The following is an 18,406-nucleotide window of genomic DNA, read 5'->3' on the forward strand; positions in this document are numbered from 1 at the left end:
TTTGCAGGCAGCGGGAAAACTCACCGAGCTTCATACAGGTAAGTCTGCTTCTTCCTGGTGTAGACCTTAGTGATGTCCCCACATTCGGTTTCCATGCTACTCTTTGCTCAGCTTAAACTTCCCATCTGGGCAGCAGACCACTTTTCGTGCACCGCATTCCCATGTCTCTTCTCAAGGGTACTTTTTCCGAGAACTAAAAATATCGTATTTTTAGCTCTATAAGACTCACTTTTTCCCTCCTGAAAAGTAAGGGGAGATGTGTGTGCGTCTTATGGCGCGAATGCAGGCTGCGCAGCTATCCCATAAGCCAGAACAGCAAGAGGGATTGCTGCTTTCACTGCGCAGTGACCCCTCTTGCTGTTCTGGCTTCTGAGATTCAGAATATTTTTTTACTTGTTTTCCTCCTCCAAAAACTTGTGGTCTGGTGCGTCTTATAGAGCGAAAAATATCGTATATGACTTTCATCATAACCATAATTCTTTATGACTTCTGGGTATATGTTATAATAAAGCATATAAGTTTACAGAAATAACTGAAAACCAAAACAGGATTTCAGTCTGCCCCATGGAAGACCAAAATATTTTGATTCACATTTTTGTCCCTGCAAAAACAAAGCTGCAAGAATTTGCTGGGTTTTTGTTGTTGTTGCTCAGACTAGGTCGTCTTTCCAAACAGCAAATGATCTTAAGTATTTGATTCTTACATACAGAACTGCAAATCCTTAGATAAAGAGAATACCACAATTAGTGATCAAATATCTTTGCCACATACAAACTGTCCCTGTAGAAACTATCAAGAGCACTGCATCCTGAGCTTTAGAAAAAGCCATCACATAGAATTTAATTATCTTGTCATATTTTCATAGTTAAGAAGCAAGATTTGTCATTCAAACAACCTTATTTCCAACTTAATCCAATGCAGTTAACACTTGAAGCAGTTGTAAAATCACTAAGTGTTTTCATTGGTTCAAATGACATGTTTGTACAATTTGTACAAGAGCTGTTTAATATAGAGCTGTTTAATGGCGCTATAGTGTGTGTGTGTGTGTGTGTATTTTGTTTATTTATATACTTTTCAAATTTATATATTTCACTAATTTTATACATTTCATTGGTTTTACAATCATTTTGACATTTCAAAACTTGACTCCTTTCCCCCTCTTTTTGCATTTTCTTATATTTGTTTTTTAATATCTTCCGCATTAACTTAATTTGCTCATTTATTCATCTTCTTCAAATACATACTCTGCAGGTTATTAAAAAAATCCTGCCAATGTTTTTATCTGTTTATAATTTATCTGAAAATATTTAATAAACCATTTCCATTCTTTCTTTTTTTAAAAAAAAATATATTGTTATCTTGATTTCTTATTCTTCCAATAAGTTTCACCATTTCTGCATATTCCATAAGTTTTTGTACCCATTTTTCCTTTGCTGGGACTTCTGCTTCTTGCTATTTTGGGGAAAGTAATATGTATAAGAATAAGTTTCTATGCAGTTTAGGTAGTTCTGTCCCTATAATTCCCAAAAGAAAATCTTCTGGGGTTTTTTTGTTTGTTTGTTTGTTTTTACAAAGGATCAGTGGCGTAGCGTGGGGGGTGCAGGGGGGGCCGGCCGCACCGGGCACAACATCTGGGGGTTAGGGTTAGGGGACGCAAATCCACGGGTTAGGGGGTGCAAATTACTTGTGCTGACAACCCATGCTACGCCACTGCAAAGGATGTTTTAAATATCCTTTTAATTTCATTATATATCATTTCCCAGTAAGCTTTAACCTTACTACAAGACATATAATAAAAATAACCTTCTTTATTTTTACATTTCCAACACTTATTTGGTTTAGTTTTATACATTTTTGCCAATTTACTCGGTGTTAAGATACCATTGATATAGCATTTTCATATACAATGGTACCTTGGGTTAAGCACTTAATTCGTTCTGGAAGTCCGTTCTTAACCTGAAACTGTTCTTAACCTGAGGTACCATTTTAGCTAATGGGGCCTCCCACTGCCACCGCACTGCCGGAGCACGATTTCTGTTCCCATCCTGAAGCAAAGTTCTTAACCCAAGGTAATATTTCTGGGTTAGGGGAGTGTGTAACCTGAAGCATATGTAACCTGAAATATTTAGAAATATATTTTTGCCATGTGTGGAAACAATCTGTCTTGCCAATCACTTGGAATCGATTGAAACAGATATAACATTCTTGGTAATACATTCATCTTTATAGTCAACACTCTATCTTATAGTGAAAGATTCATTCTATTCCAAATTTGCAAATTTATTTTAATATCTTCCAAGTTTTAAATTAATTAAAATAATTATCTTTATACAATTTTATATTATTTACTGTTACCCATACACCTAAATACTTAAACTTTCTTTCAATCTTTAAGCCAGATACATCTTGTAATTTGTTTTTATTCTCATCATTCATATTTTTTACCAAGAGTTTGTCTCAATTTTTTTTTATCTTTCGTAATACTTTTGAGATTTACTCTATTGGTTCTTCTACAGATATTGCCACGTCCTCTGCAAATGCTTTCAATTTATATTGTCTCTGTCCCACTCTGCCTTTAATATCTTGATTACATCTTATTCTTTGTGCCAATACTTCTAAAACTATTATAAACAACAAAGGTGACAACGGGCAAAATAATAATTAATAAAAAATGAAAAAGAATTAATCAAGTACACAAAATTGATCAAAGGATACAAACAGCATTTTGAATATTCTACACGCCAGGTTCTCAGAAAGAAATTACATTTGTAATCCTTCTTTTCTTTCCTTATAGTCACCTTCTTTCTGTTCCAGTAGACTAGTTTGAATCCCTGCTATATAAGTTGACTTCCCTCTATCTCTTTGCAGTTTTGACACTTCTCTTAAGTGACAGATATTCTATATTCACTTATTAAGATCAGTTTTTTTTCCCAATTATATCTGTGAAATTAATCTAAGGACAACCAAGTATTATTTTTGGAACCATATTTTGTCAGGTATTTTTTAAAGCAAACCCATTCCTAATCTGTTATTAGTTCTGTCATTTTGGCTAGTTCGAGGTACTCACACAACTTTAATTGCCACTCGTCTATTGTTGGTATTAACTCACTTTTCCAGTATTTTGCTATTATCATTCCAGCCGTTGTTGTCGCGTAAAGAAACACTCTTTTATTTTCATTTGGGATGCTTATCATTAGAATGCCTGATAGGAAAGCTTCAGGTTTCTTTAAAAACGTGTGTTTTAGCATTCTGTTTAGTTCCTCATAGATCACGTCCCCCCCAAAATTGATTTGGGGACATGTCCATCACATGTGGAATAAGGTTCCTTCATATTGTTTACAGCTCTTGTTGCTGTTCTTTTTTATTTTGGCTAATTTGGATGGGGTCAGGTACCATCTGTAAGTCCTTTCCATAAAGTTTTATTTTATCAGATAGCACACAATGAATTTTAAGTCTTTCCCCCATAGTTTTCCCCATTTTTCCATCTCAGTTGGATAGCCAAAATCATGTGCCCACTTCACCATCACTTCCTTCACCTCTTCGTCCTTAAGTGTTTGCAATAATTTAATACCCTATTTAACTATCTCTTTTCTAGGGGAATTGATCAATTATTTTTCTTTCCGTTTTCTTTGTTGTAGAATTTATTGCTTTTCCAACTCTCTTTTCTTTTTTGGTATGCACTTTGCTGGATAACACCCCCCCCCCACCCACACACACTGCTTTGCTTGCATTCGATACCACTTTCAAATTTGTCTCTTGATTCAAATTGATTTCAGAATAATATTTTAATATTCCCCCACCCTTTCCTAATATTCCTTGATCGTTTAATAAATCCTCATTTAATCTTCATCTCAGTGGGGAATTTTGCCCAGTTCTTAATTCCATAATAATAGAGTTGTGATCTGAAAGTGTCCTGGGTAAAATTTCTACCTTCTTTACCATAATGTACAAATTTCTAGATGTCCACACAGAGTCAATTCAGCTCACCGAATTATTCATGGATGAAAAAGATGTGAACTGTCTATCCAGTGGGTGTTTTTCTCTTTGTATATCAACTAAACTTAAATTTTCTGTCATCAGAAAAAGAGCCTTGGATAGCTTCCCTTCTTTTGTATCACTTCTTCTTATAGACCTATCCCATTCCATTTAATATGCCTTGATAGTCTCTGTTACTTCTTATAAATATAAAATCCATTTCAGGTGTGTACTCCTTCATAAACATTATTGTCTCAGGCCCGGTGTGCTGGGAGGGTTAATTACTATCTTCCTTTCTTCAGTCCTTTGCAGTGTTTTCAAGGTCACATTCCATCTTGCGTACAGGCTGTGGCTATAAATAACTCACAGAGTACATGTCCAATCTCTGCCATGAAAATTCCACCCTGGAGTTCTTCCTTGGCACACAGCTAAAGATTTTTAAAAATTCTCAAATACAGCCTCTTGCCAGATCTATGCAGCAGCCATTCATTCTTGTAAATCAGCATTGTTCCCTCACACTCCTGGTCCAGTCCAAAGATAATTTTAAATAAAGTCCATTCAACCTCAATCGAGTGGGGAGGGCATAATAAAACCTTGTTAAATTCCTCATTGAGCATAAATCATTCATTCATTGCAGCCCATTAGTATATGTTGGTCCAGGAGCACCTCTTGATTAACATCAATGTTCTAAATTAATGAGAAACCGATTACAAATCATGCCAGAGATGGAGGCTCCTCCATGGCAGGGACACACTCCCAGGTCTCACCCATTCTGCCTTTCCAGTTGGTGGACACGGGCTTAAGCAGCACAGTAGGATACAATGAGCTCCCCAGACCCCACTGGGGAACATTGTCAGTAGTTTTACCTCATAAATCCTGGCTTTCCCCTCCCTGGAGGACAGTGGAGAGCTACTGCCATTAAATTGTGACATGGCCAGAAACCAAAATTACTCCTCAGATTCATTGCCATCAAAATGTCCTCTCAATTCACCTCAATTTCCCCAGCTATTCTCTGTATCACACCACCAAAGCTTCTGGTTCCACAATATTTGAGGCAGAAAGTGCCTACCCTTCTTTTACAGGATAACTTTAGCAGTGCTTGATTTGTGCTGAGTTTCACATTGCCAGATAGAAAAAGAAAAGTCTATCTTCTTTTGCTATTGTAAAACAAGGGGGGAAATAACATATTATATTTTGTATGTCGTTTTAATAAATCCATCCCTCCAAATCACAGGTGTGCTCTATATAATACCATTGAGGGGAATGACATCATTACTCTTCCTCTTCCCTGAATCAATTGGTGAGATCCATGGTGATGATGGAAACAGAAGGCAACCACACACATCTTCCCAACTTCATCTTGATGGGTTTCACGACAGATCCACTCCTGAGGATCCTCTTCTTTGTTCTGTTCCTGGTCTCGTACACTCTCACATTGACTGGAAACCTGGGTCTCATCACACTGATCTACCTAGATTCCCGCTTGCACACGCCCATGTATTTCTTTGTGGGCAGCCTTTCCTTCCTGGATGTCTGGTACTCCTCCGTCTACACTCCCCGGATCCTGTACGACTGTGTATCTGAGGACAATATCATATCCAACGCAAGCTGTGCAGCTCAGTTCTTCTTCTCGGCTAGCTTCGGGCACAGTGAATGTTTCCTGCTAGCTACCATGGCGTATGACCGCTATGTGGCCATCTGCAAACCACTCCGCTATTCCAGTGCCATGACCAAGAAACTCTGCACCCAGCTGATTGTTGGGTCTTTTGCAGCTGGCTTTGCTGTTGGCATTGTGCATGCCGGTAACACTTTCCAGCTAGGCTTTTGTGGGAGCAACATTATCAACCACTACTTTTGTGATGTGCAGCCACTCGTGAAAATGGCGTGTAAGGATACCCGGATCTATGAACTCATCTTGGCCACAGTCATTGTTTGCACTGTGGTGCCAAGCACTGCCCTCATCCTGGGCTGTTATGCAGGCATTGTGACAGCTATCATACGCATCCGCTCAGCTGCAGGACGGCGCAAGGCCTTCTCCACTTGCTCCGCCCACCTACTCTCTGTCTCCCTCTACTATGGCTCCATCCTCTTCATGTATTCCCGACCAAGCTCACAACACACTCCAAATGGGGACAAGGCAAATGCTCTTTTCTACACCGTGGTCAACCCCCTGGTCAACCCCTTCATTTACAGCTTGCGCAACAAAGATGTGAAGGCAGCCTTCAAGAAACTCCTTGGAAGATTCATAGCACCCAAATGAATGTCAGTGACGTTGCTCAGCTCCCCACATAATACAGATTTTTATCAAGGGTGGTGAATTGGTGGCCCTGCAGATGTTGATGGCCTCCAATGCTCGTCAGTCCCACCAGCATGGCCACTGCTCAGGGATGAAGGGGGTTGTAGTCTAGCAAAATCTTGGCAAGTCACAGGTTCTCCACCTCTGGATTAGAGACTAGTCTCCTGTAGGTAAGAACGTAGTGGACAAGGGGAAGCACTAGAAAAGATGGCCAGTGGATAAATGGTTAAGCATCCCACCTACATGTCAGGGGCTGGACTGAAGAGGAGGGCTGAAGATTGCCCCCTCCTTCTCCTCTGCTTGCCCCCCCCCCCAGTAGTTTCAAGAGAAGAGGAACAGGAATGAATTACAGCAGAACTCAGAGTTGCCAAATTATGAGGTGTTAAGAGAAGGAGGGGGAGAGCAGTCAACAGAGACGTCCTTGGAGATCATAGAAGCGCCGCCATTCCCATGGACTCGACTTTCAATTAGAATTCAAGAGCAAAGGGCCAAGTACTGTTGCTGGGCAAGGAAGGGGAGGAGCTCAGAGTGAGGAACATCACTAAGGAGTTAAGAACTGGATTCTTTGTCTTGCAACTCAATGACTGAATAAAACCATACATGCAAACTTTCTTGTTTCTTCCTTGATCCTTAATGCTACTGGGGAAGGAAAGAATTTCCCAAGCTTGACACTGCTATTCATGTGGTATTTTCATTTAAGGTATGCTTTTGAAAAATTAATTGTAAAAAAATTAAAAATAAAAGCATTGGTTCAGATAATTTCCCACAAGGCTTCCTAACCCCCATCACACTTCAAATTTATTCTAGCACAGATTTGGCAAGCTCACCCATCTTTACTTTTATAAAATTGGCAAGTGTGATTTGGTGAGGGGCTGGGAAGTTTCTGTTAGGGATGCTGATGCGCTAGAGCTACAATTCCCATGGCCTCCTGGGAAGAGGGAATAATCATCACATCACTTTAACCAGGTACAGCAGATTTGCCCAAAGTTAAGGGGCATGATACAGAGGTCCTTATATCGGATCCTGTGGCATATTTAGTGGATGGTGAATTAAGTGTATGCTGCCCCCTTAAGAACAATATATATTTCATAGGGTTGCCATATTTTGGAGAGCAAAAAAGAGGACATCTTTGCTGACTTCTACTTTTAACTACAGATCGCTGTAACGGCTCTCATTTTAAATTTCCCTACAATGTTCTTAACTTTCAACAACAAAATAATAATAATAATAATACATATTGCTCCCTCGTTTGCCGAGTGAAAGTATTTTGGCTCATGTTCACATCTTTATGAACGTAAGTGTGCAAAGAATAATGTATTAAACTGTTTAACATGTACATATGGGCTCTCCTTAGGGGCAGGGTGTTGTTAACCCTTGCCCTCCCAGACTCCTCCAAGATCTTGCAGCTGGGCCAGCATCCTTTTAGTTCAGTCACAAGAGAAGGGATTTATACGTATGTAGCTAATTTAAGATGCTTGTTGTTGTTTAGTCGTTTAGTCGTGTCCGACTCTTCGTGACCCCATGGACCAGAGCACGCCAGGCACTCCTGTCTTCCACTGCCTCCCGCAATTTAGTCAAACTCATGCTGGTAGCGTTGAGAACACTATCCAACCATCTCATCCTTTGTCGTTCCCTTCTCCTTGTGCCCTCCATCTTTCCCAACATCAGGGTCTTTTCCAGGGAGTCTTCTCTTCTCATGAGGTGGCCAAAGTATTGGAGCATCAGCTTCACGATCTGTCCTTCCAGTGAGCACTCAGGTCTGATTTCCTTAAGAATGGACATGGGACTCTCAAGAGTCTCCTCCAGCACCATAATTCAAAAGCATCAATTCTTCGGCGATCAGCCTTCTTTATGGTCCAGCTTTCACTTCCGTACTTCACTACTGGGAAAACCATAGCTTTAACTATACGGACCTTTGTTGGCAAGGTGATGTCTCTGCTTTTTAAGATGTTGTCTAGGTTTGTCATTGCTTTTCTCCCAAAAAGCAGACGTCTTTTAATTTAGCGGCTGCTGTCACCATCTGCAGTGATCATGGAGCCCAAAAAAGTAAAATTTCTCACTGCCTCCATTTCTTCCCCTTCTATTTGCCAGGAGGTGATGGGACCAGTGGCCATGATCTCCGTTTTTTTGATGTTGAGCTTCAAACCATATTTTGCGCTCTCCTCTTTCACCCTCATTAAAAGGTTATTTAATTCCTCCTCGCTTTCTGCCATCAATGTTGTGTCATCTGCATATCTGAGGTTGTTGCTATTTCTTCTGGCAATCTTAATTCCGGCTAGGGATTCATCCAGCCCAGCCTTTTGCATGATGAATTCTGCATATAAGTTAAATAAGCAGGGAGACAATATACAGCCTTGTCGTACTCCTTTCCCAATTTTGAACCAATCAGTTGTTCCATATCCAGTTCTAACTGTAGCTTCTTGTCCCACATAGAGATTTCTCAGGAGACAGATGAGGTGATCAGGCATTCCCATTTCTTTAAGAACTTGCCATAGTTTGCTGTGATTGACACTGTCAAAGGCTTTTGCATAGTCAATGAAGCAGAAGTAGATGTCTTTCTGGAACTCTCTAGCTTTCTCCATAATCCAGCGCATGTTTGCAATTTAGTCTCTGGTTCCTCTGCCTCTTCTAAATCCAGCTTGCACTTCTGGGAGTTCTCGGTCCACATACTGCTTGAGCCTACCTTGTAGAATTTTAAGCATAACCTTGCTAGCCTGTGAAATGAGTGCTATTGTGCGGTAGTTGGTGTGGTAGTTGGAGCATTCTTTGGCACTGCCCTTCTTTGGGATTGGGATGTAGACTGATCTTCTCCAATCCTCTGGCCACTGCTGAGTTTTCCAAACTTGCTGGCATATTGAGCGCAGCACCTTAACAGCATCATCTTTTAAAATTTTAAATAGTTCAGCTGGAATACCATCACTTCCACTGGCCTTGTTATTTGCAGTGCTTTCTAAGGCCCATATGACTTCACTCTCCAGGATGTCTGGCTCAAGGTCAACAACCACACTACCTGGGGTGTACGAGCCATCCATATCTTTCTGGTATAATTCCTCTGTGTATTCTTGCCACCTCTTCTTGATGTCTTCTGCTTCTGTTAGGTCCTTACCATTTTTGTCCTTTATTATGGTAATCTTTGTACGAAATGTTCCTTTCATATCTCCAATTTTCTTGAACAGATCTCTGGTTCTCCCCACTCTGTTGTTTTCCTCTATTTCTTTGCATTGCTCGTTTAAGAAGGCCTTCTTGTCTCTCCCTGCTATTTTTTGGAAATCTGCATTCAATTTCCTGTATCTCCCTCGCATTTTGCTTGCCTTCTTTCCCCCGCTCTTTGTAAGGCCTCGTTGGACAGGCATTTTGCTTTCTTGCATTTCCTTTTCATTGGGATGGTTTCGTTGCTGCCTCCTGTATAATGTTGCGAACCTCCATCCATAGTTCTTCAGGCACTCTGTCCAGCAAATCTAAATCCTTAAACCTGTTCCTCACTTCCACTGTGTTATCTGTTGCAATTCTCTGCTGCAGACTAGCTTAGCCAGGTGCCTTAGATTTGAGTCTAATGCACTAGAAAACTTTTCTTGGGTTACCGTAAAGAAAAACCCCCAGATATTTTGCCACATTTAAAAAATCCAACCGGTCAGAAATGTCCAGAATTTCCCAGACATAGCCGGGATTCGGCCATCTGTAAAAGTGCCCGGATTTTCACTTTTTGAAAAACTGCAACCCTACATGGAGAACTCACAAACCAAGTTGTTTGTTATATTTGTGGTGTTTTCTTCCCTTTTGGTGTAAATTCTCTAGTGAGCAGGAGAGAGAGACAATAGTTTTGCGTCCTTATTCCCATATCAAATCATCAAGAAGAAGCAAACATTCTAATTGTTTCTATAGGGAGCTTATTGAGTTATCCTGACTTGGGGAGACTCTTGGGGAAGAATTGTGGTCACTTTAGCTTGGCTGGAGCACGGGGAACATTTCAATATAAGCCACCTTTTGCAGGCAACAGGAAAACTCACCGAGCTTCATACAGGTAAGTCTGCTTCTTCCTGGTGTAGACCATAGTGATATCCCCACAGTCGGTTTCCATGCTACTCTTTGCTCAGCTTAAACTTCCCATCTGGGCAGCAGACCACTTTTCGTGCACCACATTCCCATGTGCATTCAGGAAATGTGTACACAAAAGCATATGCCAAAGTGTGCATAAGAATGCATATACTGGTGAAAGTAACATAAGAATGCAGTGTGCTATGGAGGATTATTTCTCGCCGCCCCCCAAAAAATGTACAGGAGGCAAAATTACATACAAATATATAGTAGGTAAAACTTGCCCTAAGATGCTAGTGAATGTTAATGATGGGTTTTTTTACAATCACAAACCAACACCGAAATGTGGAGGACTGAGCTTAAAATAAGAAAGATGAGAAACTGAGAGGTCCGTGTGTGTTCCCCCCCCCCCCCCATCCCCAGTGCCTACACACTCATTTCCTGGCCCAACTGACCAGAGTAATTTTTTCCAAGAACTGAAAATATATGACTTTCATCAGAACCATAATCCTTCATGAGTTCTGGCTATAGCGTATAATAAAGCACATAAGCTTACAGAAATAACTGAAAACCAAAAAAAGGATTTCAGTCTGCCCCATGGAAGACCAAATTATTTTGATTCACATTTTTGTCCCTGCAAAAGCAAAGCACGGTTTGTCATTCAAACCACCTAATTTCCAACTTAATCCAATGCAGTTAGCTCTTGAAGCAGCTGTAAAATCACTAAGTGATTTCATGGGTTCAAATGACATGTTTCTTTTCGTACAAGAGAGTACAAGAATATAAAGTAATGACTTTATATAGCCAGGTGAATTACTAATTCTGGGCAGGGATAGCCTAAATTCTGTCATCTATGCTCTGGTATCCCCTAGGTTAGATTGCTGCAATGCATAATATGTAAGGCTGCCTCTGAAGAAGGATTGAAAACTTCAGCCGGTAGAGAATTCAGCAGTCAGGTAGCTCACATGGGCAAGGGGGTATGAGCATATCAAACCAATCCTGCAGTGGTTGCTAATTTGTTTCTGGAACTAAATCAAAATGCTTTTCTAAAAAAAAAACCCTCTAAACCCCTAAATGGCTCAGAACTGCAAACGGATTTATTCTGTTTTTCAGCTATTTTGCAATGCTTCCCCAGCACTACTGCTGTCCAGAGAAGCTTTAGCACAACAAAGGAGGGGAAATAATAAAACAGAACATATGTGGTATAAAAAGAATTTCAGCAGGAAATTATTATGGGATATGCACTGACAGGAAGTGAAGTCTTCTTCTTTGGCGATCACTCGTAGCCGAGTAAGATTGTCTTCCATAAACACAGTTTTAACAGTGAGTCCGAAGGTGACTGTGGAAGCCGATTTTGGATCCACACATCCTTCCACAGTGGGAACATTGGTTTCTGGGCGGGAGTTGATCATGGTGTAAATTTGCCAAGGGTGCCTTCCTCCTAGCATGTTTCTCCCAATGTCAGCCTGGAAAGACTCAAAATTACTCCTCAGATTCATTGCCTCAGCACAATGTCCTCTCAATTCACCTCAATTTCCCCAGCTATTCTCTGTATCACATCCACCAAAGCTTCTGGTCCCACAATATTTGCATATCCAAAGCACATTCTTTCCCTCAAAGAATTATGTGCATTTTATTTTACCACTCACAGAGTTACACTTGCCAGTAACCCTTAACAGACTGTAGTGGCTAGAATTCTTTCAGGCGGAGAATGTGTTTCAGATAGGCTTTAACGGTATTGTGTGTACACAGCCATATCCTGCCGGTTAAACTATTTCTTGATAAGGCGTGTAGAATTATTTGTTTACACATAGTTATGTCAGTTCCTTGCCTGAGTATGCTCTCTGGTGCTGAGTTGCAGTAATTCCTCTTGTGGCATTTCTTTTATAAACCATACTCTGGACAGTTACACTACAAGAAACTTTTTCCGATTTCCCAGGAAAAACACTTTTGAAGAGTTTTACATTTTCTAATATAACCTTTCAACTGGAGGGAGGGTGGGAATATTCTGCGCTCAGTTATTTAGAGGTAGCCAGTATTAAGAAGGGATTGGAAGGCTGCAATATACTATTTAATCAGAGTTGGAGGTGAATTCCATTCTACTAATCTGACTTTGGCCAGTACTCTAGTGTTTCCTGCAGTATATATTTAAAAAGGTAAAAAGATGAGGGATGTAATAGACCAGAGGTGGACAACCTGCGGCCTTCCAGATGTTGCTGGACCACAATTCCCATCATCACTGACCAGTACTGGCTGGGACTTTTTGACTGAGTTTCGGAGCTTTTTAAGGCAATTTTGGCACAATTTAACCCCCAGTGCCAGTTTGCCAGGACATTTGCCCTATTTCTGAAAAATAACCCAGGAGGCCATTTTCAGAGGCGAATTCCGGGACATGTCCTGGAAAATTAGGATGTGTGGCAGCCCTAGGCTGATGGGAGTTGGTTCTAACAACATCTGAAGGCCACCAGGGTCTTCCAAACCCAATCATAGACTGTGGGATACTGATACAACTATAGACAAGGCCAAATTGCTGCAAATACCTTTTCCCCTTTTTGTCACTTGCAGGATTCCTGTGACATCAACTCCATCATTCATCTTCATGATTCATATCTACAAAATGTGCCTTAAGAATTGATCAGATGAGTGCAAGGAATCTGCGTTCCAAATTGTATGCCTCCCCTTAGTGTATAATCTCAGTAGAAGGTGAGCTATTGCTTCACATGTTATTTTCCTCCATAGCACATTGGTAAGTGCCTTCCCTATGTGTGTACCTGGAACAGAACAGAACAGAAGATGTTTGTGCTGCCTTCCACATATTTGAAGGCATCTTGCTTTTTCCAGCATGGTTGTCAATAACGATGGCATAGCATAGTCAACTGCATCAAATGTCCAGCAATGGACAAGTGATCCACCAAATGTAGCACACTAATGTACAACCAGCCCGTCACCTGCATTGCACATATCCTGCTACAGCTGTTATCAAGTTGTCAGTCATGCAATTTTGGTTTTGGCGAACAAAGTCAGCCTGGAAAGGCTCAAAATTACTCCTCAGATTCATTTCCTCAGCACAATGTCCTCTCAGTTCACCTCAATTTCCCCAGCTATTCTCTGTATCTCACCACCAAAGCTTCTGGTCCCACAAATTTGAGGCAGAAATAGCCTATCCATCTTTCACTGGTTAACTTTAGTAGTGGTTAATTTGCGAGGAGTTTCACATTGCCAGATGGAAAAAGGAAATATCTTCTTTTGCTATTGTAAAACAAGGGGGGAAATAACATATTACATTTTGTATGTCGTTTTAATAAATCCATCCCTCCAAATCACAGGTGTGCTCTATATAATACCATTGAGGGGAATGACAGCATTACTCTTCCTCTTCCCTACATCAACTGGTGAGATCCATGGTGATGATGGAAACTGAAGGCAACCGCACACATCTTACCAACTTCATCTTGATGGGTTTCACGACAGATCCACTCCTGAGGATCCTCTTCTTTGTTCTGTTCCTGGTCTCGTACACTCTCACATTGACTGGAAACCTGGGTCTCATCACACTGATCTACCTAGATTCCCGCTTGCACACGCCCATGTATTTCTTTGTGGGCAGCCTTTCCTTCCTGGATATCTGGTACTCCTCCGTCTACACTCCCCGGATCCTGTACGACTGTGTGTCTGAGAACAACGGCATGAGCCTGGCAGGCTGCGCAGCTCAGTTCTTCTTCTCAGCTGGCTTGGCCTACAGTGAATGTTTCCTGCTAGCTGCCATGGCCTATGACCGCTATGTGGCCATCTGCAAACCACTTCTCTATACCACTGCTATGCCTAAGAAGCTCTGCACCCAGTTGGTCATTGGCTCTTATGTAGCTGGCTTTGCTAATGCTATTGTGCATACAGGAAACACTTTCCGGCTAAGCTTTTGTGGGAGCAACATTATCAACCACTACTTTTGTGATGCGCCACCACTCGTGAAGATGGCCTGTGATGATACCCGGGTCTATGAACTCATCTTGGCTGCAGTCATTGGTTGCAATGTGCTGGCAACTACTGCCCTCATCCTGGGCTGCTACGCAGGCATTGTGACAGCTATCATACGCATCCGCTCAGCTGCAGGACGGCGCAAGGCCTTCTCCACTTGCTCCGCCCACCTACTCTCTGTCTCCCTCTACTATGGCTCCATCCTCCTCATGTATTCCCGACCAAGCTCACAACACACTCCAAATGCGGACAAGGCAAATGCTCTTTTCTACACCGTGGTCAACCCCCTGGTCAACCCCTTCATTTACAGCTTGCGCAACAAGGATGTGAAGGCAGCCTTCAAGAAACTCCTTGGAAGATTCATAGCACCCAAATGAATGTCAGTGACATTGCTCAGCTCCCCACAAAGTACGCAGAAGACCAGGGATGTGGAATCTGTGGCCCTCAAGATGTTGTTGGACTCCAGTTCTCATCTGCCCCACCCAGCATGGCCAATGCTCAGGGACGATGGGGGCTGTAGTCCAGCAACATCTTAGTGGGCCACAGGCCACAACTTTGGATTAGAGAATGAAGAACCACTCTCTGGTATCCTTATTAATTTAAGAGACAGCAGAAACTAGCAGGAGACCAAACTGATAACTTTGTGGTGATGGTGTATGTTAGGCACCATCTAGTGCTCTACTTCTCAATACTTCCCTGCCCACCCTCCATGGACCATTTGTCTCCTCCTGCCCTATTTCCTCATAGCCACATCCACAGATTTGTAGCACCTGAGAAAGAACGAGACAAAGCCATCATGGGACAGAAGAGCCCTATTAGGCATTGGGAAAGGTGGACACTCATGGGCCATTTTCCAACTTGCTTGTCATGCCACCCATCCTTCAGCTATATGGTCCTTGGGCATCATCTTCTCTCTCTCCCTCCCTCCCTCCCTCCCTCCCTCCCTCCCTCCCTCCCCGTAAATTGTACTGCCTTGTGCTGGGTCTCTGATAGGTATTTCCAGACTCTTTTTTTTAATTTCCACTGCCACCCCAGATACCAAGTATTTGAATGTTTTCCACCTCTAGCGTAGGCAGTCAAGCAAATGTGTGAATGAGACATCCATTTGTTGAAGCCAAATGAATAAAAGGTTTTATGATAATTCAGTATGGTTTCAGTTATGTACTTTCTCATTGGTTACTTTAATTATATAGAACAAAGACTAACAGCAATGTTGACCCTGCTCTATCAAACTATAACCCTGCCACCTTGTCTCTCCATAATCTACCTCCAACTCCAACTCCTCCCTCCAAACTGTCTGTCCCCAATGTTGTTATTGTTGTTGTTTTCACTCTGTCTCTCCCCAGTGTTGAAACCACCTTTCAAAACTCCTGTCCAACTCAAGACCAAGATTCCAAGCTCTCCTTCTTCCACCCTATAACATCTACCCTAAATCATATAAAATGTCAAGAGAATATTCATGACTCTCCTGTAATATTCATTAATATCCACAGGTCTCCTGTGTCACCCCTTCAAAGTTTAGCCTTCAAAGAACCCGTGAGGAGAGTGATGCAGAAGTTCTCTCTTCAAAGCCCAGGGAGACAGAGTCTGCCGTAGCTTCTTTCCGTCATGGAAACGAGCCACACATGTTGTCTAAAGCTGGCACTTGGTGCTGCTTTTTCTACTACTGTAAAGAAAATAGCAACTGGTGTCTTGAAATGAGTAGAGGGCACACCAGTCAGGAAACTAGACAAGAACTTTATTTCTCTCTCTTAAACCAGAGCAGGAAGCTCCTGCCTCCACCTGGATTGAAAAAGAGCTATCAGTCTGTCACCTAGAACTCAGCTATACAGCTGCATATAAAATGTTTTAAGTGTGTTGTAAAGTGCAATATACAAATGTGACACCAGATGGTGACAGTGAGCTATGGCAAATTTGACATATTTTCCAAAACGTTTTCTAAAAATACATTTTCACAGAGTTTTTTATATGTGTGTAGATTCCACATTAGTGGCTGAAAATAGATGGTGATACTTTCCACATAGCTAGGCCTTCCTTAGCTACTACCATTATCATCTGGGGGACCCAAATCCTCTTGCCGCAGAACGTGGCTCCTACTTGGAAGGAGAAATATAAGAAACCTAGGAAGCTCCCTTCTACAAAACAGGCCACTGGTCCATCTAGCTCAGTATTGTCCATACTGACCGGTAGAGAGATGCCACACACGTTCTCCATTCTCATCTTGTTCGTTAAAACATTTATTGTAATTACAGATGGGAAATGAGCATAGCAGAAATTCCAAGCCTAACCCAATGCTGCTGTGCAGCTTATAGCAGAACCAGTGAATTAATCCCAATCTATAACTGCAAAAGATTATCTGCAGTTCACAGCTAGTTAAGCAGAGCCTTATGTCCCCGTTTGAATGAAGAGCAGTTCCATGTTGCAGACAAATTGGGATCCCTCGCCACTTCCCAGGGAGTGGGGGGGGGAGCAGTTTGCTCTTGAAACATCAGGAAACCAGCTGTCAGTACAAGCAGAAAAACATTGCACTGCACCTCCTCAGCTGACCACCTACATTTGCTTGTCTCTTGGCTTGGGCATAGAATAATAGTACACTGAAGGGAAGGATATAAGTTTTCTAAATAGAATTGGGCCAGCAGCCAAAGCACATTGGTGTCTGTCAAAACCTCTGCCCACGGTGGGGAGGAAGATCAGGTGTGTGTGTTAGGGAACCAGTTGTCTGGGTTAGCAGCTGATGAGAGAGAGAAAAAGCTGAGGTGCTTAATAAGAGAGAGATCTATGGAATGGGGAGAGGTCCATGCTGGTGGGGGCAGACATAGAAAGCCCTTGGTAAATGAACCTCCAAGTCACCAGGTGTCTATCCTTCACCAGGGTCCATGTACACAGCAATTCCTGTATTTTAAAGGCTCAAACATGTTGTAGGGTGTGCATCATCCACCTCAAAATCTTAATAAAATAAAATTTTATTGCTGTTATTGTTGTTGTTGTTGTTGTTGTTAATATCCCTTTATCCAAATATCCCAGGGTGGTGTGCAACATTAAGAATATAACTTACTCAGCATGTATTTATGGTATGAGAAGATGAAAGTATATAAAGGGTTTTTTAAGCACTTGGTAAGACTATCAATTTATGGTGTATGGGAAAAATATAAAAACCTGTTAGAGCAGAAGACACCGTGGTGGCTTTTCCCATTGGAAGTGAGATCCTTGAAAAAAGACTAATGCAAAAAGTGAATGGGCAACCTATAAAGAGTTGCTCATGGAAGTAGAACAATAAATGAAATTGAAAAGCTTTGAGGACATAAGACAATTAGTAACAGACTGGTTGCAATATCACCAATTAAATGATGTGTTTAAAATGGATAAGAAAAATGGATTTAGTTAAGAAATTTCAAGGTTTGAAAAAAAAATTTCTCCCTGGGAAAAGTTATGGAGGGATGGCTTAAAATTTACAGCATGCTGTGCGCTGAAGTAGAACTATATGAAAATGCTATATCGGTGGTATTTAACACCTAGAAAATTAGCTAAGATGTATAGAACTGCTTCAAATGTATGTTGGAAATGTAAGGAGAAGGAAGGCACATTCTACCACATGTGGTAGACATGCAATGTAACAAAAGCATTCTGGGAAATGATATATAATGAGTTGGGGGGAAATGTTTAAAACAACATTTGTGGAAAAAGCAGAGGATTTTTTACTAAGAATGTTAGTGCAGAGATACCAAAGGAGCAGAGACGATTATTTATATATGCAACAACAGCAGCGCAGATACTACTGGCCCTGAAATGGAAAGAAGATAAAGTCCCGACCAGAGATGAATGGCTGATGAAAATGATGGACTACACCAAAATGGTGAAATTGAATGGGAAAATCAGAAACCAGGAAGAGAAGAACTTTTAAAAGGAATGGGGAAAATTTATATTGTACTTAAGAGAACACTGTAAACAACTGAAAACTTTGGTAGGATTCGAGTAACATTTGTAATGTACTAAAAACTAACGTAAAAGTGAATTAAATAAGAAAAATAGAGAAAATTAGTGAAGCAGAGGAAAAAGATTATGGTAACCATGGAAGGGTGGAGGGGAGTCAAGGGATTCAGGGAATCCTACATGATGGTGGTGTTT

At 41.3% G+C, this 18,406-nt stretch overlaps 2 protein-coding genes across 2 annotated transcripts; both read left to right on the forward strand.

The window, feature by feature from the left end:
- Positions 1-4,906: 4,906 nt before the first annotated feature.
- Positions 4,907-6,897, forward strand: LOC310672099 (olfactory receptor 9G4-like). The gene has a single exon (XM_083428732.1). The coding sequence runs from the start codon at positions 5,285-5,287 to the stop codon at positions 6,233-6,235; it is 951 nt and encodes a 316-aa protein (XP_083284858.1). The 5' UTR covers positions 4,907-5,284; the 3' UTR covers positions 6,236-6,897.
- Positions 6,898-13,617: 6,720 nt separating this feature from the next.
- LOC310670742 (olfactory receptor 9G4-like) lies at positions 13,618-14,787 on the forward strand. Its single transcript, XM_083426466.1, has one exon. It carries the CDS (start codon positions 13,708-13,710, stop codon positions 14,656-14,658), a length of 951 nt encoding a protein of 316 aa, XP_083282592.1. The 5' UTR covers positions 13,618-13,707; the 3' UTR covers positions 14,659-14,787.
- The last annotated feature ends 3,619 nt before the right edge of the window (positions 14,788-18,406 follow it).

Source organism: Podarcis tiliguerta (genome assembly GCF_965153285.1).
Source record: "Podarcis tiliguerta genome assembly, chromosome: 1".
Classification (NCBI taxonomy): domain Eukaryota; kingdom Metazoa; phylum Chordata; class Lepidosauria; order Squamata; family Lacertidae; genus Podarcis; species Podarcis tiliguerta.